Genomic DNA, 18925 nt, shown 5'->3' on the forward strand with positions numbered 1-18925 from the left:
CGCTACTTCCGTCTCTCTGTCGTTCATACGCATCACGTCTCACCCACACTCCCACCAAACCTACCTCTTATCATATCATCAAATATCATCGCTGTATGTGCAGTAGTTGTGATTGTTTATTGTCTATATATTTGCCCAATATGTCAACGTTTATGTCTTGTTTTGTTGTTGTCATTGTTTTGTTGTTGTTTCTGCGCTGTTACTCATTTTCACCAATCAAAAAATCTCTGTCTCCAGCGTCCCAGAGCCATTTCACCCAAAATACAGTCTTGTTCACTGAACGTCACAGAGTAGTAAAAAGTCAGGGGGTTTTAAAACAAAAAAATCCTCATCACTGAAGTTAAAGATGCCACCTTTAATATTACAGTAAATATATAATATATTAATATGATTGTGAAACACAGTTGTCTCTTAAACAAGGACCTTTTAATTGAGTGCGACATTATGCAGAAAAATCTTTCTGCCTGTAAAACTTTCTCTGTGGGCTGAGAGGACCGTCTCTCTGCGACTCTAGCATGACTCAGATGGATCACTTCTTCATGAGGCCATTTGCTCCCTCTCTCTCTTCTAATCTACATACAGTATATTTGGCCTTTCAACCACGGCTGGCTACGCTCAATGTGACAAATCTCTTTAGAGCTGCTAGACATGTTGACTGAGCTGCATGGGTGAGTTTTGATAATCAAGTTCTTCTGCAGGGTTGTTATCGTTTTTGTATTTTTGTATATATTTCATATCAATATATATTGGTCAAAAACCATTGTTAATTGTACAGCCTTGGAACAATAGGCTTGTTTGAGATGAACTGCACCTATAGCCTAGAAAGTCTATAAGATCAGGCGGCAGCAGCAGTGGACAGAGACGAAGAGCTGCAGTGAAAGCTGGACAGTTTTTCCAGCAGCCTTCAGTCTGTGCAGGAGGTCACAGAAACACTCACATCCTGTTAGATCTGAGTCCAGTTTATTAAAGGACCCATACGTATATAAGTTTATATTTCAACTGTTTAAATCATCACAGGCTGGCTTATCAAAATGCTGTTTCTGTTCATGGTTCACATCAGCATCATATCAGTTTGCTGCTGTTTATAAATCAGCTGAGCAAAATAAATACATGAAAAACATTAATAATCAAACACAGAAAAGAAATACAAGACAATGGCCAATAGACAATAAATACCTAAATAAAAATAAAAATAAATAAGCATACAGTAGACAGCTATGATATATTGTATGCAATTTATAATATTATAAAATAAATGTATTTAGTATCTCTGACTACTAAACTCCATCCACCACACAGCATGTATTTTGTTGACAGAAAAAAACCTTCAAACTGAGACAAATCAAAATCTCCCCAATTAAACAACAGTGAAAAGTTTCTATCAAATGTCATATCTTTGAGTCAACATCTAAACCAATCAGCTGTTGGATCAGATGAGAGCCCGGCGTTTCTCATCATACCCAAGTTCTTGCAGTCAGATGAGAGCAACCACGACACCTGGGCCTAAAAACTGTAGGCCCCTGATCTCGTGCATGATGTCAGAGCAAGTCGGGATGAAGCCCGATACAAATCTAACCAGCATGCATTGTGCTGTGATCGCTGGTGATCGATTCTGCGTTGGCCTGGATCATCTCAAATGAGCCAATTGCTTTTGTTTGGGCGTCTGCTGATTGGCCATCAGCTTTTCATTCATGCTCAGGCTTCAGTGGCTCATTGATGCTAACATTTATTGACTTGTAACATCTAAACATTAATACAGGTGTACAGTGTTGCCTTTAGAACCTGATAGCTCTCACTGTCATGCTAAAAAACATCCATGGTAATGTGCTGAGGCATTTGGTTAAGTTGAATCTGTCAGGATTCCATTCAAAGTGTGCTGCTGACAGGTGCTTGTGAACTTTGTAGAACATATAGCTTATTCCGGATTATGAAAAAATGTTTTGAGCCTTTGATACCTTTTGCACTAAAGGATCAGATCCCTGGCTGAGGTAGTTATTCTGGCTGATGTGCTGTTAGGTGAGAATAGTTCTGTGAAAACAAATATTTGAGCAGCCAAAATAAAGAATATTGTGGGAAATAAACCTCTTTTTCTGTACAGAAAAAACTCTTGTCCTGGTTGACTGTATTTATCTAACAAGTCATTTGTCTTCTGTGGGTCGGTCCAGTTCAGTCAGATAAGGCAGGAAGAGTAACCTTTTCTAAATGCACCACCTTGTCTCTGTCTCACACCTCGTTTCTTTATTTTTCTTGGTCGTGCCTCACTTCCAGGCTAGTCTTCCGCCAGCCACTCCTCCCTCTGAGTGTGCTTGGTTTTTGCATGGAGACCTGCTGAGGGGTTTTTGACTTGATAAAGACGTGTTGTGTTTGTTCAGTTTGTTCCGGCAACAGAGAGGCCCGTGGTGTGAATGTGATTCAGCTGGCTGATTCAGCCCATTAAATGGCTTTATGAAAAGAATGGGCTGCTGGCTTTGGCTTGCTGCTGGCTGCCGGTCCCAGGACCCACTGTATGCCTGGCACTGAATGGAAACAATGTCTTTTAGCGCTGGTGCCTTGGACACATGACAGCATGCAGGCTGTTTGAGAGGTGGAAACTTGGACTGGAAACCTGAAGGAACTGATTTCTTGCAAATTAAGAATTCCAGTTTTAGTGTGGCACACACATGCAAGTGTGCCCCAACAAAGGGTTTCTCTAAAATGTCCAACCCCCTCCCCTAGCTAGCCTACTATATGCTCCACTCTAGCTTCTGTAAGTGAGTCAGTACGTTTACATGCGCACGAGAGAGAGAAATCAGGACATCTGACAGTCTGACATTCTGAGTCTGACCTTATTTTGTGAAGCATCACTCACTTGTTTTACCTTTGATAGTGATTGTATACTGTGTCCCAATTTCTTTTTTGTGTGTGTGTGTGTTTGTGTGTCTGCGTGTGCATGTGCGTGTGTTAAGAGAAGCAGCTCTTTCTCACAGTGCAAATGTGTATTAGTTTTGAAACTAGTCTGATGTGGGATGTGGAAGCTGACTTGGCCTTGTTTCAGTTTCAGCTGATTCAGTTGATCTTCACTATGGGCATGCATCGCTATGTGTAATCTTTCCTTTCATCCTGGTGCTCTGCTGTCACAGCAAAACTTTCCTTGTCTGGAGTCTTAATCATGCGTGATCAGAAACCTGGTTATGCATTCAGGTACATAGCCAGGAAATCAGCTTTTTCTAGCTGGGTTTCTGTAGTTTGCTTCCTCCAATTACGGAAATCAGACTTCTCATTTACATAATGCTTTAGAAATAGAACTTGGAAATTAACTTTCAAACAAACATGCATGTTTGTGTTTTCCGAGGATCTGAAGATCTTATGCCACACTCACATATGCGGTCAGATGCTCAGCACTACCAGACCATGAAGTGACTAAAATGTTTTTTGGTGTTCCTCAAGGCTCACTGCTCGGCCCGGTTTTTTTTAACCCAGTTTACAGAATCTATTCTTTTTAGCTCTGTTCAGCTGTCACCCTGCACTACACATTGATTGAACTGCGTGTCTGCTTATTAGTCTTTAGGGTAAAAATTCTTGTTTTGGGCCTTTGACAGCCAGCGCAAAGTCCTCGGCTGTCCACTCCAGGTTCAGGACATTTTTTTTTTTACTTTCTGTTCTTTAAAATGTGCCTTTGAAAAATGTTATATTAAAACTGTAAATAAGAAGCTTTCCTGCCTAACTGCCTACTAAAGAGAAAACTGAATTCCAACTCTGCTGCTGATTGACTCTGTTTTGGATAGTTTGTAATTGTAACACAGTATCAGCTTGTGCTCTGTCCTCCAGCAAATACAGAATGTAAAGCTGCCACCAGACAAAGTTCAGCATTTTTTTTAATTAAAAATGGCTCAAACGATTAGCTGATTAGCAAAATAGTTGCAGATTAATTTTCTGTATATCAGATACTTGCTTCATCTCTAATATACTTTCTTCCTATAATTCAAAATGGCCGCTCCTCTTTGTCCTCTGGTCTCCCCAAATAAACCGCTGGTACTTTTCAAAGACCTACCTGAGGGACCAGGTGTAGATTCAGACTAAATCTATGTTCACATTCTTGCACTAGTTTCAGAAACACCTGAACACACGTTGTTCTTTATTCCAGTCATCAGTCAGCCTGATGTTGTGCCTCTGTTTAGGGAATAACCAGACTTATTCTGTCATATTCTTGGTCATTATGCACCAGTAATGTAACCTATAACAAAGTAGTTTTAACTTAAAGCTATATATTTATAACACATCTATCATGTGTTTTATTCTCACATTAGGACACGTCTGTTACTTGGGCTGGAGGAAAACATACAGTACTCACATGTATTTGATAAATGTTGAGACTGAAGACAAATGATGCTAAAAAGTTACAGAGACACCATTTTCTGTCACATTCCTGTGTCTTACCATTCAACCAAAGTGAGGAACGCCTAGTGGAAAGAAAATGTGAGCTTCAAATATGATACGAAATGTAAATGTTAAAGGTCTGATGCGCTAAAGAGACTCTATTGAGTTCTTATACTGTAACATGAACATTTGCTAATTTATTTTCTTCAGAACAGACGTCAAATTTAGATACAGACAACAGCACCTCAATTCCCCTGGTTCAGCTGCAGAGGGAAGGTTAATGTTCCACAGGGCATAAAAATCTCTTAAGCGGATGTGAGCAATTAAATGGCATTGATTGTTTAGCTGTATTTAATGCTGGTAAAGATCACCAGGAAGGAGAGAGAAAGATAACAAGATGACACGACTTTGTATTTGAACTGTTGTGTCTCTGTGATCTCTGGCTCACATGGAAGCCCCTTCTTTGCGCCCTAACCCTTTCTCTCTCTTGCTGTCTTGCACAGATAGTGTCCAACGTGCTGATCTTCTCCTGTACCAACATTGTGGGAGTGTGCACCCATTACCCAGCTGAGGGCTCCCAGAGGCAGGCCTTTCAGGAGACCAGGGAATGCATCCAGGCTCGCCTCCACTCCCAGAGGGAAAACCAGCAGCAGGTGAGAGAGAGTGCAGATTTATGGTGGGAGGAGACGAGATGTAAACAGAAAACAAAACAACAGTAACATTGTTGATAAAATCAAATTATCTGTTTGAGGAATAGACTGAAGACTCTTAATATTTATATATTGAACACCTCCTGCTCTGGAAAGTGTGTACTGTAGTTTACTCCTTAGTGGAGGACAGCAGCTGTAAATGTTTCTTCAACACAATATCACATTCTTTACTTCATGTTTGCTTATGTACTGATATTTTCAGTATTTAAAAACTTGCTTTAAAAATGACTTTCAGATGTAAATTCGTGCGAAACATCCTCCTTGCAGGAGTCGCAACTCAAACTACACCAATATGTTATTCCTACGTCTTAGATGATGCACTGTCAGAATGCATTAGTGTGGAAACAGAATCTTTTAAACTCCCCCCTTTTAGTGTTTCCCTGTGGTGCTACTGTTGCTGCTGCTGTCGCAAAGATGGAGTTAGCAACATGGCTATTGCTAGCAGCCTGGCCACTGTCCAAAGGAAAAAAAATACTGTAAGAATCATAGACATATATACATAGACACTGCATTAACTTGCTGGATCGTTGTCGTGATATGTTAGCACGGCCAGTATATTGGATGTGGCAGGTCTGCCCTGTAAAGTAGACGTGAAAACTGTGTGTTTTCTGAATAAAAAGCACTAACGTTTACATTTAACTGAAGGGATTTTTGTTTCCTCTTAAAAATATGGGATGAAAAGTACTGGTATAATTATTACTAAACACAACTGACTGATTGAAAATATAAGATTACTTTATTTGTCCCCAGGGACATTTAGTAGACTTAAAGGCTGCCACATGAAAAATACATACACTTGGTGCAGTAACAGACGTAAGTGTCAGCATTGGTATGGTCTTTTAAACATGCTGACACACGTCTGTTACTGCATCAAGTGTATGTATGTTTTATGTGGCAGCCTTTATGTCAACGAAATATCTCTAGGGACAAAGTAATGTTGAAATTTGAATTCAGGTGATGCTTCCTTGTTGGCATAATTAGACTATCGATTTTCTGAATGGCGTAGTGAAAGCGAGGTCCTTAGGGAACCAGTCTATACACAGATAGTATCATTTTTTACCCGAGAATGTTCAGATAAAGCAAAAAAGTTGTCTATTGCCAGTTTAAGAACATGGTGCTCACCCACTATCAACACTGCCTACTTACCTCCTGCAGTTATAACTACATGCTAAAATATAACATATGCTAGACACCGAAACCACCGAAACCCAGATCTGATCTAACTGCCACAGCTTTGGTTGTGATTTTGTTCTTAATTCATTCCAAGTTCCAAGACGAACAAAGCTGTACCTGACAATTTGTGGCTGCTCACTTCAGACTGTACTCTGTGCTGTGAGGGATATATTGGAACATTTTCCACCGATCATTTTGTGCAATTTGTGAACGCACATCTTTTCTTCAACACCTCACTGCAACAGAGTTATAAAAATGGAAGAAGCTGCTGATTTCTAGTAGTATAGTAAAGTATAGTCAGACATAGAAACATGACACTCAACTTAGCCAGTTTGGCTTGCCGATTGGCTGCCATTGCTATGGAGAAGTAGCCAGTCAGAGGCGTAAATAATCTGATTTTTTATTTCATTTATTTTTTCATCTTTTGTACTGGTGATTTAAACAGTTGAGAGTCATGTCCATCCAAGCACTGGAAGTGCTCCAACTGTGTCATCTGAATGAATTGGACATTAACAGCATCCCAATCGCCAGAATAAAGGCTGTGTTTCTGCAAAACCCAAGATTACAGTTAAAACTTAACATTTATGTTGCTACTTTACGTTTGTTTAGGTTCAATTTTCCATTTCTCTCAAAACACGTCACAACACTGTGCTTATGTTCTGGTTGGGTTTAGGCACAGAAACCACTTGGTTAGTGATAGGAAAACATCATGGTTTTGCTTAAAATAGCCTACCTGTTTTGGTCGCCACAAAAACAGCTGGAAATCACCCCACAGTCGAACTGCCACTGTTGGCGGCCTTGTTGCTTGTAATGATGCCACGACTGTCCACTCCACCTCCTGATGTGAAAGTTTGTTAATAAGCTTAACATGTGAACGTGATATGCCACGTTTGGTACATATGTCCAATGTTGAGGTATCTGTGATTTGCAGAAATGTTAAATTACATTATATCTGGGTGAGTTTTTTACGTTTTTGCTTTATCACAGTTTAAAATGGCTTCACTGGGAAACCTTTGTATTTAAAACTGTATTACTCTGTAAACCTGTTGAATCAGTTGGCCAGCTTTACTTAAACAGAAGTAGGTTTAAATCTTACTACACATTGACAAGTTCTATTTTTCCTGAAGATGTTCATATAAATGTAATGGTTCATCACTATGTAGCCTTTATTCATTAGCATTGGGGGCAGCTCTTGCTCTTAGACTTATTTAGTTGCATTAGTCACGCTGCCTCCCCTCAGACAACCACAGCCACCACCTCTTAACGTACTCATACTTGTCCACTGAACTCACTTTGCCCCCACGTTTCCATGCAGGAACGTCTCCTGCTCTCAGTGCTTCCCCGCCACGTTGCCATGGAGATGAAAGCTGACATCAATGCCAAGCGGGAGGACATGATGTTTCACAAGATCTACATCCAGAAGCACGACAACGTCAGGTAACACCAGGCCTCCACCCCCACCCTGACGAGGAGGAGGTGGGATCATTTGGGGAAACAGATTGAAGCTGCTATAATTAACACGTCTTCTCAACAGCTCCACGGATCATTTCAAGCTTTAAGAGTAACAAGGCGTATGTATCAAGATACACAGTGGACTCCTCAGATCATAAATTCAATTATTCAATGCAAAACCTCCTTATTATACAACATTTTTTAAGGCTGCACTGAGCAAGTTTTGGCCAGAGGACAAAGATTTGGCTGAACCACCACTGACAACTACAAGCGTATGTGTACAGTAGTACTACAGTATATTAACCCATCAATAGAAAGTGCTCTGGAGAAAAGTGATGTTGTCAGCTCCACTGAGTCATATGATGGCTTTGAGTTTTATGTTGCTGATTAATCTAATTCAGAAAAGTCTGAATTTTGAACTCTGTTGCAGATAAAAGCAGTAAAACTTGGATGTGCTGTATTAATTTACATTACAGTGAGTTAAATGTTCGTTAGGATATCTCTGCCGTACCTTTATTACCATTAAATACAAACTTTCTGCTGAGTTGATTGAAGTTTGCCAAAAACAAAATAATGTTATTATGTTTTGTGTTCAAATGTACCAGTGATCATTCTTTTTATGATAGATTAAACTCATCTATCATAGAGTAAACTCATCATCGACAGTGAAATAAGGACGTTTTCTGTTCACCTTTCAAGCTTGTGCCTTCAGAACTTTCATAAGGAGGAGGAAGAGGTGTTGGGGACAGCAAATCTAGACGAGTCAGTTTAGTCTAATGTTTAGTCGCTGCTACAGAATAGTAAAATAAAACATGATTTAATCCAGATTAATCCTGAATGGTGCAGCCCACCCACAGACAAAGGCAGAGGAGGAGGGAGAAGTGCAGGCGTTGCCATGACAATAGGCTGCATGGTATTTTCCCAGGGTATTTATCACCTGTCTCCAGACACATTCACAGTATCAGCGATCATACACAGTGTAGAATCATTCAAATATGATGTCATGGAAATACTTACGATGAACTCTGACCACCAACAGCTGGTCACCATGAAAGGAGTCAACCAAGAACACAAAAAATAGTTTTCAGAAGTTTTACCTGTTAAGAACTTATAATGGTTTATTACGATAATGGTGTTGTGACAATAAAGTAAACAATGAATTCATGTTTTTAAGATTATAACCTAGAAATACTGTGAAACATAATTACAACACTTGTAGCATATTGAAAAGCAACAGGATTTGTGTGGTAATAATGCTAAAAATGCTAGTATTAGCCGCTTGTCCACTCAGCCACGTATCCTCTATCGGTGTAGTTTCCGGGTAGATGGCTCAGTTTTTAATCACATGAACAGAACAGAGTCCTTCCAAATGTTACTCCCACTGTTTGTATGTTGTGCACTTATTAACAGAAGGTGCTTATTAAGGCCCCAGCTTTACTTTGTGTTTTCAGGATTCACTTTGAACAAAAATCTATGAGCCTACTCGAAAATAATTCTTGCTCAGGAAATTTCTGTTGTAAATCAGCCTGTCTGAAGACTGTCTTGCCACTGGTGGTCAGAGTTGGTGAGGATTGTACCAATGGACGCTCCAACAGTGTTCATGTCCCTCTGATGTCTTGCTCTGGATGTGGATTCTTAGAACATTAGGAATATCCATCATGTGATAACGGAGGGTCATATAGAGAGGTGATCATAACTCATGTCACTGTTTAAAGATAGGCTGTGATTAGCGATATTTGGCTGTATAAACAAAATGTACTTGACTTTGAATGAGCCTCTCGATCTTCCTCAATCTGGTCAGATGTCTTTGTTTCCGGTGTTATTTCAGTTTCTTGTTTTTTGTCCGAGGTCCTTACAGTTTCAGTACCTCATTGTTTAATCACTGGTTTACCTCACTGAGGTGTGTGTGATGTGGCTTTGCTTTAACTAAATAACTGTGAACACTGAGCTCATTACTGTGGTCAGGTTTGGCACCACCTCGTGGAGTAATAAAACACTGCATCAAGTTGACTCTGAGAAACAGACTGTGTGTGTGTGTGTGTGTGTGTGTGTGTGTGTGTGTGTGTGTGTGTGTGTGTGTGTGTGTGTGTGTGTGTGTGTGTGTGGAGCAACAGCAACCCGAGTATCAAACTGTGCAGTGAGAGTTTTACGGCCTGTGGCTGTCGCAGTCAGGTGGACAGCATAACCTCGGTACATAATAGGTGCTATTGAAGGCCATTATGACTTTGATGTGTCCCTTTGAATCCTCAGGGGTTAGAGCATCATGTCACGTACATAGAGCTCTTGAACAAAGAGGTCTTTTCAGCACTGATGATGTGATATCAGGAATTATGCTTTTTTGTTGAGTTTAAGAGTTTGATAGAATTAAGAGTGCGGTGTGTAAAATCAGGACATTTTCAGGACATGTAACTGAGGATACAGAAACCAATTTGCACTGAGACACACACACACACACACACACACACACACACACACACATACACATACACAAACAGGGACGTGTAGCCATTATAACAATACAGTTGTGCCTTCTGCAATTAAGAGGCAAACACCAAGAAGGCCCCGTCGGTTCACAGTGGATATATTCATTGCAGCTGTCAAGCTTTAACAGAAGTCAGTGACCCATAACTCACTCTCACCTGTTAAGACGTTACCCTTTACATAATTAGAAGAGACGCAGCCACAGAAATCTGCATTTTCAGCCGGAACAAACAAAACCAAGCAACAAAAAGTGTTGTTTTGGTCTTACTGTAGGTTTTTGTGACTCACTGGGGAGTAGGCGGCACATTAGCAGCATCCGCTAAGCTTGGCTGAATTCTGTCTGTGGTCATAAGTGTGTGGTTAATGGGTAGCTAACCAGGTGTGACCCGGCCTGCCGGGGAGCCGGCAGTGACTTTTGGTAATTGGGGCTCCGCTGCGAGGCCGAGTAACAACAGGAAGAGAAGTGACAGCTCCCACTGCTGCGACTAAAGAGTAAGAGGGGGATAGGGGGAGTCAGAGAGGTGGAGAGGTGTGTGGAGTGTGTGCTGCAGTAGATATGCATTAGTGTTTCTACCTACTGTATCTGCCTATCCTCTGTTCACTGCAAATAAAGCCAAGAGAAAAGAAATATCAATAAGATGAATTTGATTTAATCTTAATGAGTGTGTATTCTGTAATCTTAGCTAGCCAAATGTTAGCTACTGTAGCTAAAATGCTAAAATATGTATTTCTACATAGCTGGTGCCAATTCCTTTCAATGCACAGGTCTAATGATTAAATATTCAAGGAATATAGATTACAAAACCTGCCTGCAGCCTAGTTATTTTTCTATTATTTTATTCATTTTGCCAGTTTAGGCTAAACAAAAAGAGTTGCTGCCTTCAAGTCTTCAGTTATCAAATCCTCATTTTACACTACAGTGCATGTAGTGAACATGGCATTACCCTGGATTTCTTATTATACTTCCGAATGATTATAGCCCCATTCACACTGCCTTTCAAGATGGGAATATTCACTGTTATTCCACTTGCTGTCTGTCTTCAAAAACACCACTGAGCAGCTTTTATAGGAATGAACAGGGCTCCACCTCCAACACTGTGTCCAGTAATAAAACGTCCTTAATAGACCATCTCAAATTCCCTCCCTATTTACGTTTAGATCAAAGCCGAGCCGAGCAGAGGTGATAAAAACCTGTCTACTGCAGAATCAATTGACCCGGGTGTAAATGCAGAGTTTACACATCTTAGTGGGCTTAAGTGGTATTTTTGACCAGAGGAAAAGGGATATCAGGCTGATGAACCCCGTTGAGGTGTGCACCGTTGCCTGTGGGTACTTGGTCCATGCCGTATTTTAATTATATCATTAAAAGTAAATCAATGTCACCTGGGCTGTATAATTTTAGTTTTGAAGGCAGAGTTGGTATCGTTGAAAATACTTTTGACTTTCAACAAATGTTATCTCAATGTATTTGTTCATGGTAGTGTCCCAGTAACAACATTTGTACCCTAAAGGTGCAGTTGTGTTGTACCCTATCCTGAGAGTGTGGCATCCCACTTGTGTTTGCCCTTGAGAGTAAAATGGTGTCCTGTGGCTTCAGCAAGGAGGCCACATTGTGTGCTGACTAAGGTATTATGCAAGAAGGCTTGGGGCCGGATGTTTTGATGCTGCCGGGTCACCCCGTCAGCGTTTGTGAAGTATTCAGAACACTGTGACTGTGGCTGCTGGTGCTGTTATGTAGGCCAGCAGCACCCTGAAGAGAAACATGGAAAGAACATTATATTAATCAGAAGAACTTACCTTGCCTTTGTTCTCCATGTTTCTAATGGAAGTAAGGACAAGGAATGACACAAACACACATGTTGCTGATGTTCACCGACCAAGTAAAGATGAGATTACAACTGGCTAGAGTTTGCCTCTATAATGTGTACATAAAGGCATGTACTTAAAAATCGTGTCATTTACTTCAGGGATGAGATCATATTCAGCCTCGAGGAATTTTATCGATCCTAAGCAGGTGTCCAGATGTCATATATTTTGCAAGATTTAGCCAATAAGAGGGAGAGCAGCTAAGTACACACTGTTTGCAAACGATCCCCTAAATGGACAAGATGGAACAAGGCTGGCCAACAATCTAAAAGAGACAGGGAAAAAGACAGAGGGTTGGAGAGACCGGAGGAAGGACATAACAGGAAATGAAGACGGTTGTGGATCAGATGAGTAATACACAGACGTGAATGGAATGATGGAGTACGAGACAAAGAAAAAGAAACAGGAAAAGTCAGAGCCAGACAAAAGGACTGGAGGGTCTGAATGAGATTTTTCCCTCGCTGAGGTTAGCGAGCAACCAGCAGAGCAGTGGGGTTAAGCAGCTGGGGGGGCGGATAAAGGGCAGCTGGCTGGTGGCAGTGGTAGTGCCAGACGAGGAGGGATCACAGGGTCAAGCGAGGCCAGCGCAGCACAGCTTTGGTTCAGCTGAGATTTGACCCAAAATAGATTTTGTAGTGGTGGCTCTGCCAACAGGAGAAGGGATGGACTATATTATAAACTATATGACTCTGTTTTTCCATTTTTCCTTGTCGGTTTCTTTAAACCTCAAGACAGTTCAGAGTAAATGTCAATGTTACCACTTCCTTTTCTTACTCTCAGGAAAACATGCTTTAAACATTAGTTGCTGCACTTAAAAAGCTTTCAATCTGCTTACAAATGTCCCGACTCTACACATAAAACCTCAGCAGTGGACAAAGAACACAACTCCATTGCTTGAGTCAAAGTAAGGATTACTCCCGGACAAATTATACTCAAATACAAATAAAAGTTGGGGAGCTAATCATCATTAATGAAATGTAAATGAACAGTTATAGTCATAATGTAATTATACTTTAGTTAATAGTTATTTAACTGTTAACAAACAATCAAACACTTTATAAATGATTTATTGAGCAATTGTTAAGTTTTATAAACATCAGTTGCAACTTTATAACGGATGTCCAAGTAATGTTTATAGATGAACTACACAGTGTTATAAACATTATACATCATTATATTTAAGTATAATAGGCATCAGTTGCAACTTTGCAATAAACAGTTGCTTAATAAATGGTTTATAAAACATTTCATTGTTTGTCGACAGTGAAATAACTCTTATCTCCGGCAGTGTTCTTCGATCCTGGTCCTGGTCCTGCCCTGCATGTTTCAGATGTTTCCCTGCTCCAGCACACATGATTCAAATAATCAGCTCGTCAATGATAACGACCCATTCATTTCAATCAGGTGTGTTGGGGCAGGGAAACATCCCGAGGACCTGGACTGAGGAACACTGATTAACTATAAGTGTGCCTTTCTGAAATGATCGTTATTATAAGGTGTTACCGTTCATTTCCATTTTAATATCAACGCGTTGTTGTATTTAGCCCCTGGCTGCGTTAAATACTGTTATTAATACCCATCCCTGTGATAGTGCTGTGTTAATCTGAAGTGTTAAAAAATATTCATGAAAGGACTCATGTCACTGGCGTTAACTGAATATTTTTTGCTAGTTAACTGTCTCTGCAGTCAGCTCTCCTCCTCAAAGTGTTTCTGCTTTTTCAGGCTCTCTTCCTCAGTCAACCTTGAATCGATCACTAAAGTCTCTGTTCATCCCAAAGCCCAAATATGAACTGATCTGAAAACAGAAAGAGAATGCTTTATCTTCAAGGCATTCGTATTTTCACAGAACTGTGTGGTTATCATTTCAAACCCTTTCACGTGTTTGTGTTGTTATCAGCTGAGGAAATTATTGCCTGAAATCCTTGTGAGTTCCAAGAAGGACACAACATGAAACAAAGCAAGCTAAGCCAAACACTGCAGCTCTATTTGTTTAATCAAACGCTGAATAAGATGTCTGAACATCTTTCCCCTGTGAGACTCCAGCGGCTCCCAGTTGAGGATTTCCTCTGCTGTCACTGTCACTTACAAAAGCAAATCAGAATTTAATGTTGCGTCCAACAAGTGACTCATCACCAAGGTAATGATTAAATGAGACTGAACGACCCCAGGTCTGTCTCTCATGCCCTCTCTCCAGCTCACCGCCCACTGTCCCCTCTAATGTTACATTAGGCTGTGGGAAGTGGCCTCGCTCTCTGCTTCACTGTGTCCATGGGGATGGTGGAGGGACTGATACTCCATCAGGAAATCTGTCCATTATATACCTGGCTATAAATAGCTACATTTCATTTATTCAGTTTATTTCTCAGGTGACGTGCATATTAATGAACATTACTGTAACTATGCCAAAACTTTCATCTGGCTAGGTGTAAGGTTGGCAAACTCAAATCAAGAAACAAGTTTGTCAGTCATGAGGTAATTCATGTCAGCTACAGTAAAAGCAGGGCAAAAACATGGGCAGCAATAAAAGCAGAGCAAATTACGCAAGAACACACAAACATAAGCCAGCACAGAGGTGACACGTGAGTTACAGAACAACTTTTCAAAAAACAGGCATAAGCAAGGACAGCAGAGCGTAATCAAGCTCTTACAATGCAAAAATCTACATCCTCAGCAATTAAATCTGTTACTGAATCTTCAAATCTGCGACAGCAGTGGGAAGGTTTGTAGTGGGTCCACTGTTCTTGAATAAGAGTGTTACTGCCTTGATCCTCAGCGTCCTCAACAGCTAAAACCTCTAGTTTTTTTATGTTACAAAGTTAAGAGTAAATAAATGTCACAATCTTTCCACTACAAGAAAATTCACAGTAAAATGAACTGATCCTAAACTCAGCCTCTCAATGGTTTTACCTTTTCTGTTGTACGACCAGCGACTCATGTTTTTATAGATGTGTCACTGACATTACTGAGCGAGTTCTCTGACTGTAGTTGTCTTTTTTACGCGTGCTGCTGTTGTGTTACGTTTCAGCATTTTACAGTGTTTCAGTAACCACACACTTCCTCAGAAGACATGTTCTTTTCCAGTTTCTTGCATTGCACATGGACTTGTTGTACCTAATATGGCACCGAGAGTAGATATATCCCACTTAAAGGGTTTCAGAAGTGGAGCATCATGCCTGCCTGATGTTGTTGATTTGCTCAGATTGTGTTTATTTTGTTGTTTCTCCTTGATTTTTGTGCTTCTATTCTGGTTGAGTAGGCTATGTAGTTAAATTGTTTTGTTATCTGTCCATTTTCAGAGTGTTTATTTAGTATTATTATTATTACTATTATTATATTTCCAACTTTGTTGTGCTGTAAATTCCGAGTCTGTTTTATTTTGGAAATTGACCGGATGTACTATGCCATTCTGCTGTCTTACTTCCTGTCGGGCTCTAACTACTCTGCAGATTGATGTGGCTGCGGTCCACATCTGTCAAAAACAGACTCGGAGTGTATTTTCTGCGGAGCAGAGCGGAGTGCTGCTTCTGGGACGCTGCTGAAACGTGCTGTGGCACAGCCGGTGAAAACACGAGCATGTATGGGGGAGCAGTAATCAACAGACACAGCAGTAACAGGAGGATCCTGCTCTCAGACAGGACGGCCTCTTAATGTGTATGTATGTGACTTGGTGCAGAACAGTTTGTTTAATTTTGAATTGGCTTACAGAGGTTTTGCTTTAAATGTAAGTGAATTAGAGCACCCTCCATCCCTCTCCCTCCTTTGCCCCTCCATCCCTCTTGCCCTCTTCTTCGACCATCACTTCTCTTAGCTGGCAAGACAGACCTGTCTCTGAGCTCAGACACATTGGTCAAGTGTCTGGTTTCACTCGTCCTCCCATGCAACAGTTCACAGAAAACAATCAATTATTCTCAGAAATGTGTACCCCAGAGTGGGGACTCTTAATCCTCTTCGGCTTGAGACCCAAATTGAGGACATTTAGGCCTCTTGAAGCCCACATTCATTAGAACCTGTTAGTGCTCTTGACATGTGGGCAGCCAAGAGAAAAAGTCTGTGAACCCTGACAAAACCTGGTCGTTACACTCACACAAATGAATTTCACATACTCACATACGAACTGACACATTAGTGTGTGCATATATGAACATACACACCCGCATGTCCCACCCACACATTCTGTACTGTATAAGCACACCATGTTCTTGGCTGTGTAGCAGGCACCTATCCTGTGAGATTCATGTGAGCTTGTTTGGTTTAAAGCTTTGTTTATTTATAGCCCTCTCTTGTCCTTCCTGGGGGTCTGACTCAGAGAGCCTCTTCTACATAGTCAGAAAACTTTTGCAATGTCTGGTCTCACCAAACCAAATAATAACAATGCTGCCTGCTAGTTGATATTAAAGCTGTATATCAGCTGGCTGACAGGTGTGGCATATCACGATTATGATTAAAGACATGATTATTTCACAGGTGTGCTCTGGACTGTTCACAATTAAAGGCCACTCAAAAAAGTGCAGTTTACATATGACTCATGTGACAGGGGTTACAGACACACCCCAAAAAAGAATGATCAAAAAACCAGTCAGTCACTGTCTTGTGTGACCACCCTTTGCCTCAGTCTCCCTAACATAGAGTTGATCACGGTGCCGATTCCTCTTCAGTGGCTGCGTGAAGTTGCTGGATACTGGCAGGAAGTGGAACATGCTGTAAGACACATCGGTCCAGAGCATCCCAAACATGCTCAGTGGCTGGCATGTCTGGTGAGTGTGCAGGCCATGAAGAACTGGGATGTTTTAAGCCTCCAGGAACTGTGTATAGATCCTTGCAGCATGAAGCCGTGCAGTATCATGCTGCAACATGAGGTGATGGTGGTGGATGAATGTTATCTCTATTGGTATCTATCTTTTTTTAAATGGTACCCAGCCCCACCTGGTACAGTGTCTCCCGGGATTCCTCCTTGAAGACAACACCTCTTTAAAGTGTCAGACACCACTGAAGGTGAACAGTTGCCTGCTCATCTCAGTTCCAACAGGCAGTCAGGTCAAGACCCTGGAAAGGAGGACGAGCACACAGCGGAGCTTACGCTGAAGTTTGTGCAGAAATTCTCTGGTTGAGCAAACCAGCTGTTCCATCAGCTGTCCAGGTGCTTGGTCTCAGATGCTCATGCAGGTAAAGAAGCCGGATGTAGAGGTCCATGGCTGGCATGGTTACAACTTTGCAGACAGCTTATGTTTGCCAAATGAGCATTCAATTCATGTTCAACAGCTCTGGTGGACAGTCCTGCAGTCGGCATGCGTGTTGCATGTTCCCTCAAAACTTGCGACATCTGTGGCATTTTGTTGAGTGATAAAACTTCAGATTTAAGTGTGGTCTTTTATTGTGAGCAGTCCAAAGGACACCTGTGCAATAATCATGCCGTTAATGCTAATCAGCATCCTGATAGGCCACACCTGTCAGGTGGATGGATTGTTGTGCTCAACACAAACGTTTGTGCGCAAAATCTGAGAGAAATAATTCTTTGGTGTGCAGATAAAGTCTTAAATGTTTCACTCTTTCTTGTTGAAAATGGGAGCAAAAACAAAAATGTGACATTGAGTTTGTTGAGTGTATTATCCAGCCGTGAATGTGTTCACATCAAATGGGACGAGAATTGTATGCAACACAGAGAGATCACTTCACTTTACAAGTGACCACAGGGAAATGTGACTCATGGATAGAAATACAATACAGTGGATACAAAAAGAGAAGACAGAAAATACAATATAATGACTACCTCCCTTACAGGGTACACAGTTTATTATATAAGAAAAAATGCATGTACCTCATTAATGGCATGGGATGTCTTTATAGCAATAGGATGCCATAATTTAGAGTAAAACATCCAGTGCACAGTAGTATGAACAGCCTGATAGGTGTGTCACAAGCGTTTGGCCCCACGTTGTTTAGTTTATATGAAAATAATCTTCCACAGCATTGTCATGGTGTACAACAAAAATGCTAATGCTAAATCACACTAATGTGTATATATATGAAGAAAAGTCCTTTTACTTTAATCATGTTCAGCACTGAAGGGCTTTTGAGCTTTAGGAATGTGAGCTTGTCCCGTGTAAAACTGTTTCATCCTGCATTGCAGCAGTCAGTTTTTTCCTCTGATAGACTTTTTGTTGCCAAATGACGATAAAGGTTGTGGTAATATCAGATTATTAAAATCAACATATCGATTTCATGTTCATATAATATCAGTAGCGATGTCATATTGTCCAGGAGTCATGCAGGAATCATGTGTTGTGTGTCATCACTGTTTCTATGTGTTATTCTATATGTGCAAGAGACTGCGGATGGAAATTAGCTCTGAGCTAACTCTGGCACAGTGATTTAAATAACAGTAATGAGTATGATTCAGGGTAATCTCACAATGGAGGAGCTGTTAGACTCAGCAGCATGCATAAAAGCAGCAGTGGCATGAATAAGCAGCAGAGTGAGGGAGTATTGTCAGATTACAGCCTCATTAGTTTGTGTAAATGTGATTGGAAGAATCAGCTGACAACGATCAGCTGATGGTCTGCTCTGCCTGAATTAACACAGTGCTCCATTCAGATAATATGAGCTACTTTACTTCATAGCCAGTTTTGCCTGCAAACATGATAAATACTGTAACTATAGAGACATATATCATACTGGAGCATAAAGACTTCTCTTATTTGGAGCAATGGGTCCAAATCTTGAAAAACAGCCCCAGACCTTTTTGGTGTACAGAGTCACAGAGTATTGATGCCCACACTTTAATGAATGAATTAAGATTAAGGTGGGTAGGTTATTTTTTTCCTCAAGGTTTATGTGATTATTGGATATCTTACAAGGCACTGAGTCAAGCTCAGGTGAGTCTTTGTCGA

General features: G+C 40.8%; 1 protein-coding gene across 1 annotated transcript in view; it reads left to right on the forward strand.

Annotated features, from left to right (window-relative positions):
- The window catches only part of adcy5 (adenylate cyclase 5), a 97911-nt gene that overhangs the window by 37328 nt on the left and 41658 nt on the right, over window positions 1-18925 (forward strand). Inside the window, exons 2-3 of the mRNA XM_073474206.1 lie at window positions 4860-5009; window positions 7555-7676. Coding sequence (XP_073330307.1) covers window positions 4860-5009; window positions 7555-7676 — 272 coding nt within the window. The remainder of the gene's footprint in view (window positions 1-4859; window positions 5010-7554; window positions 7677-18925) is intronic.

Source organism: Pagrus major, chromosome 9 (assembly GCF_040436345.1).
Source record: "Pagrus major chromosome 9, Pma_NU_1.0".
Classification (NCBI taxonomy): Eukaryota; Metazoa; Chordata; class Actinopteri; order Spariformes; family Sparidae; genus Pagrus; species Pagrus major.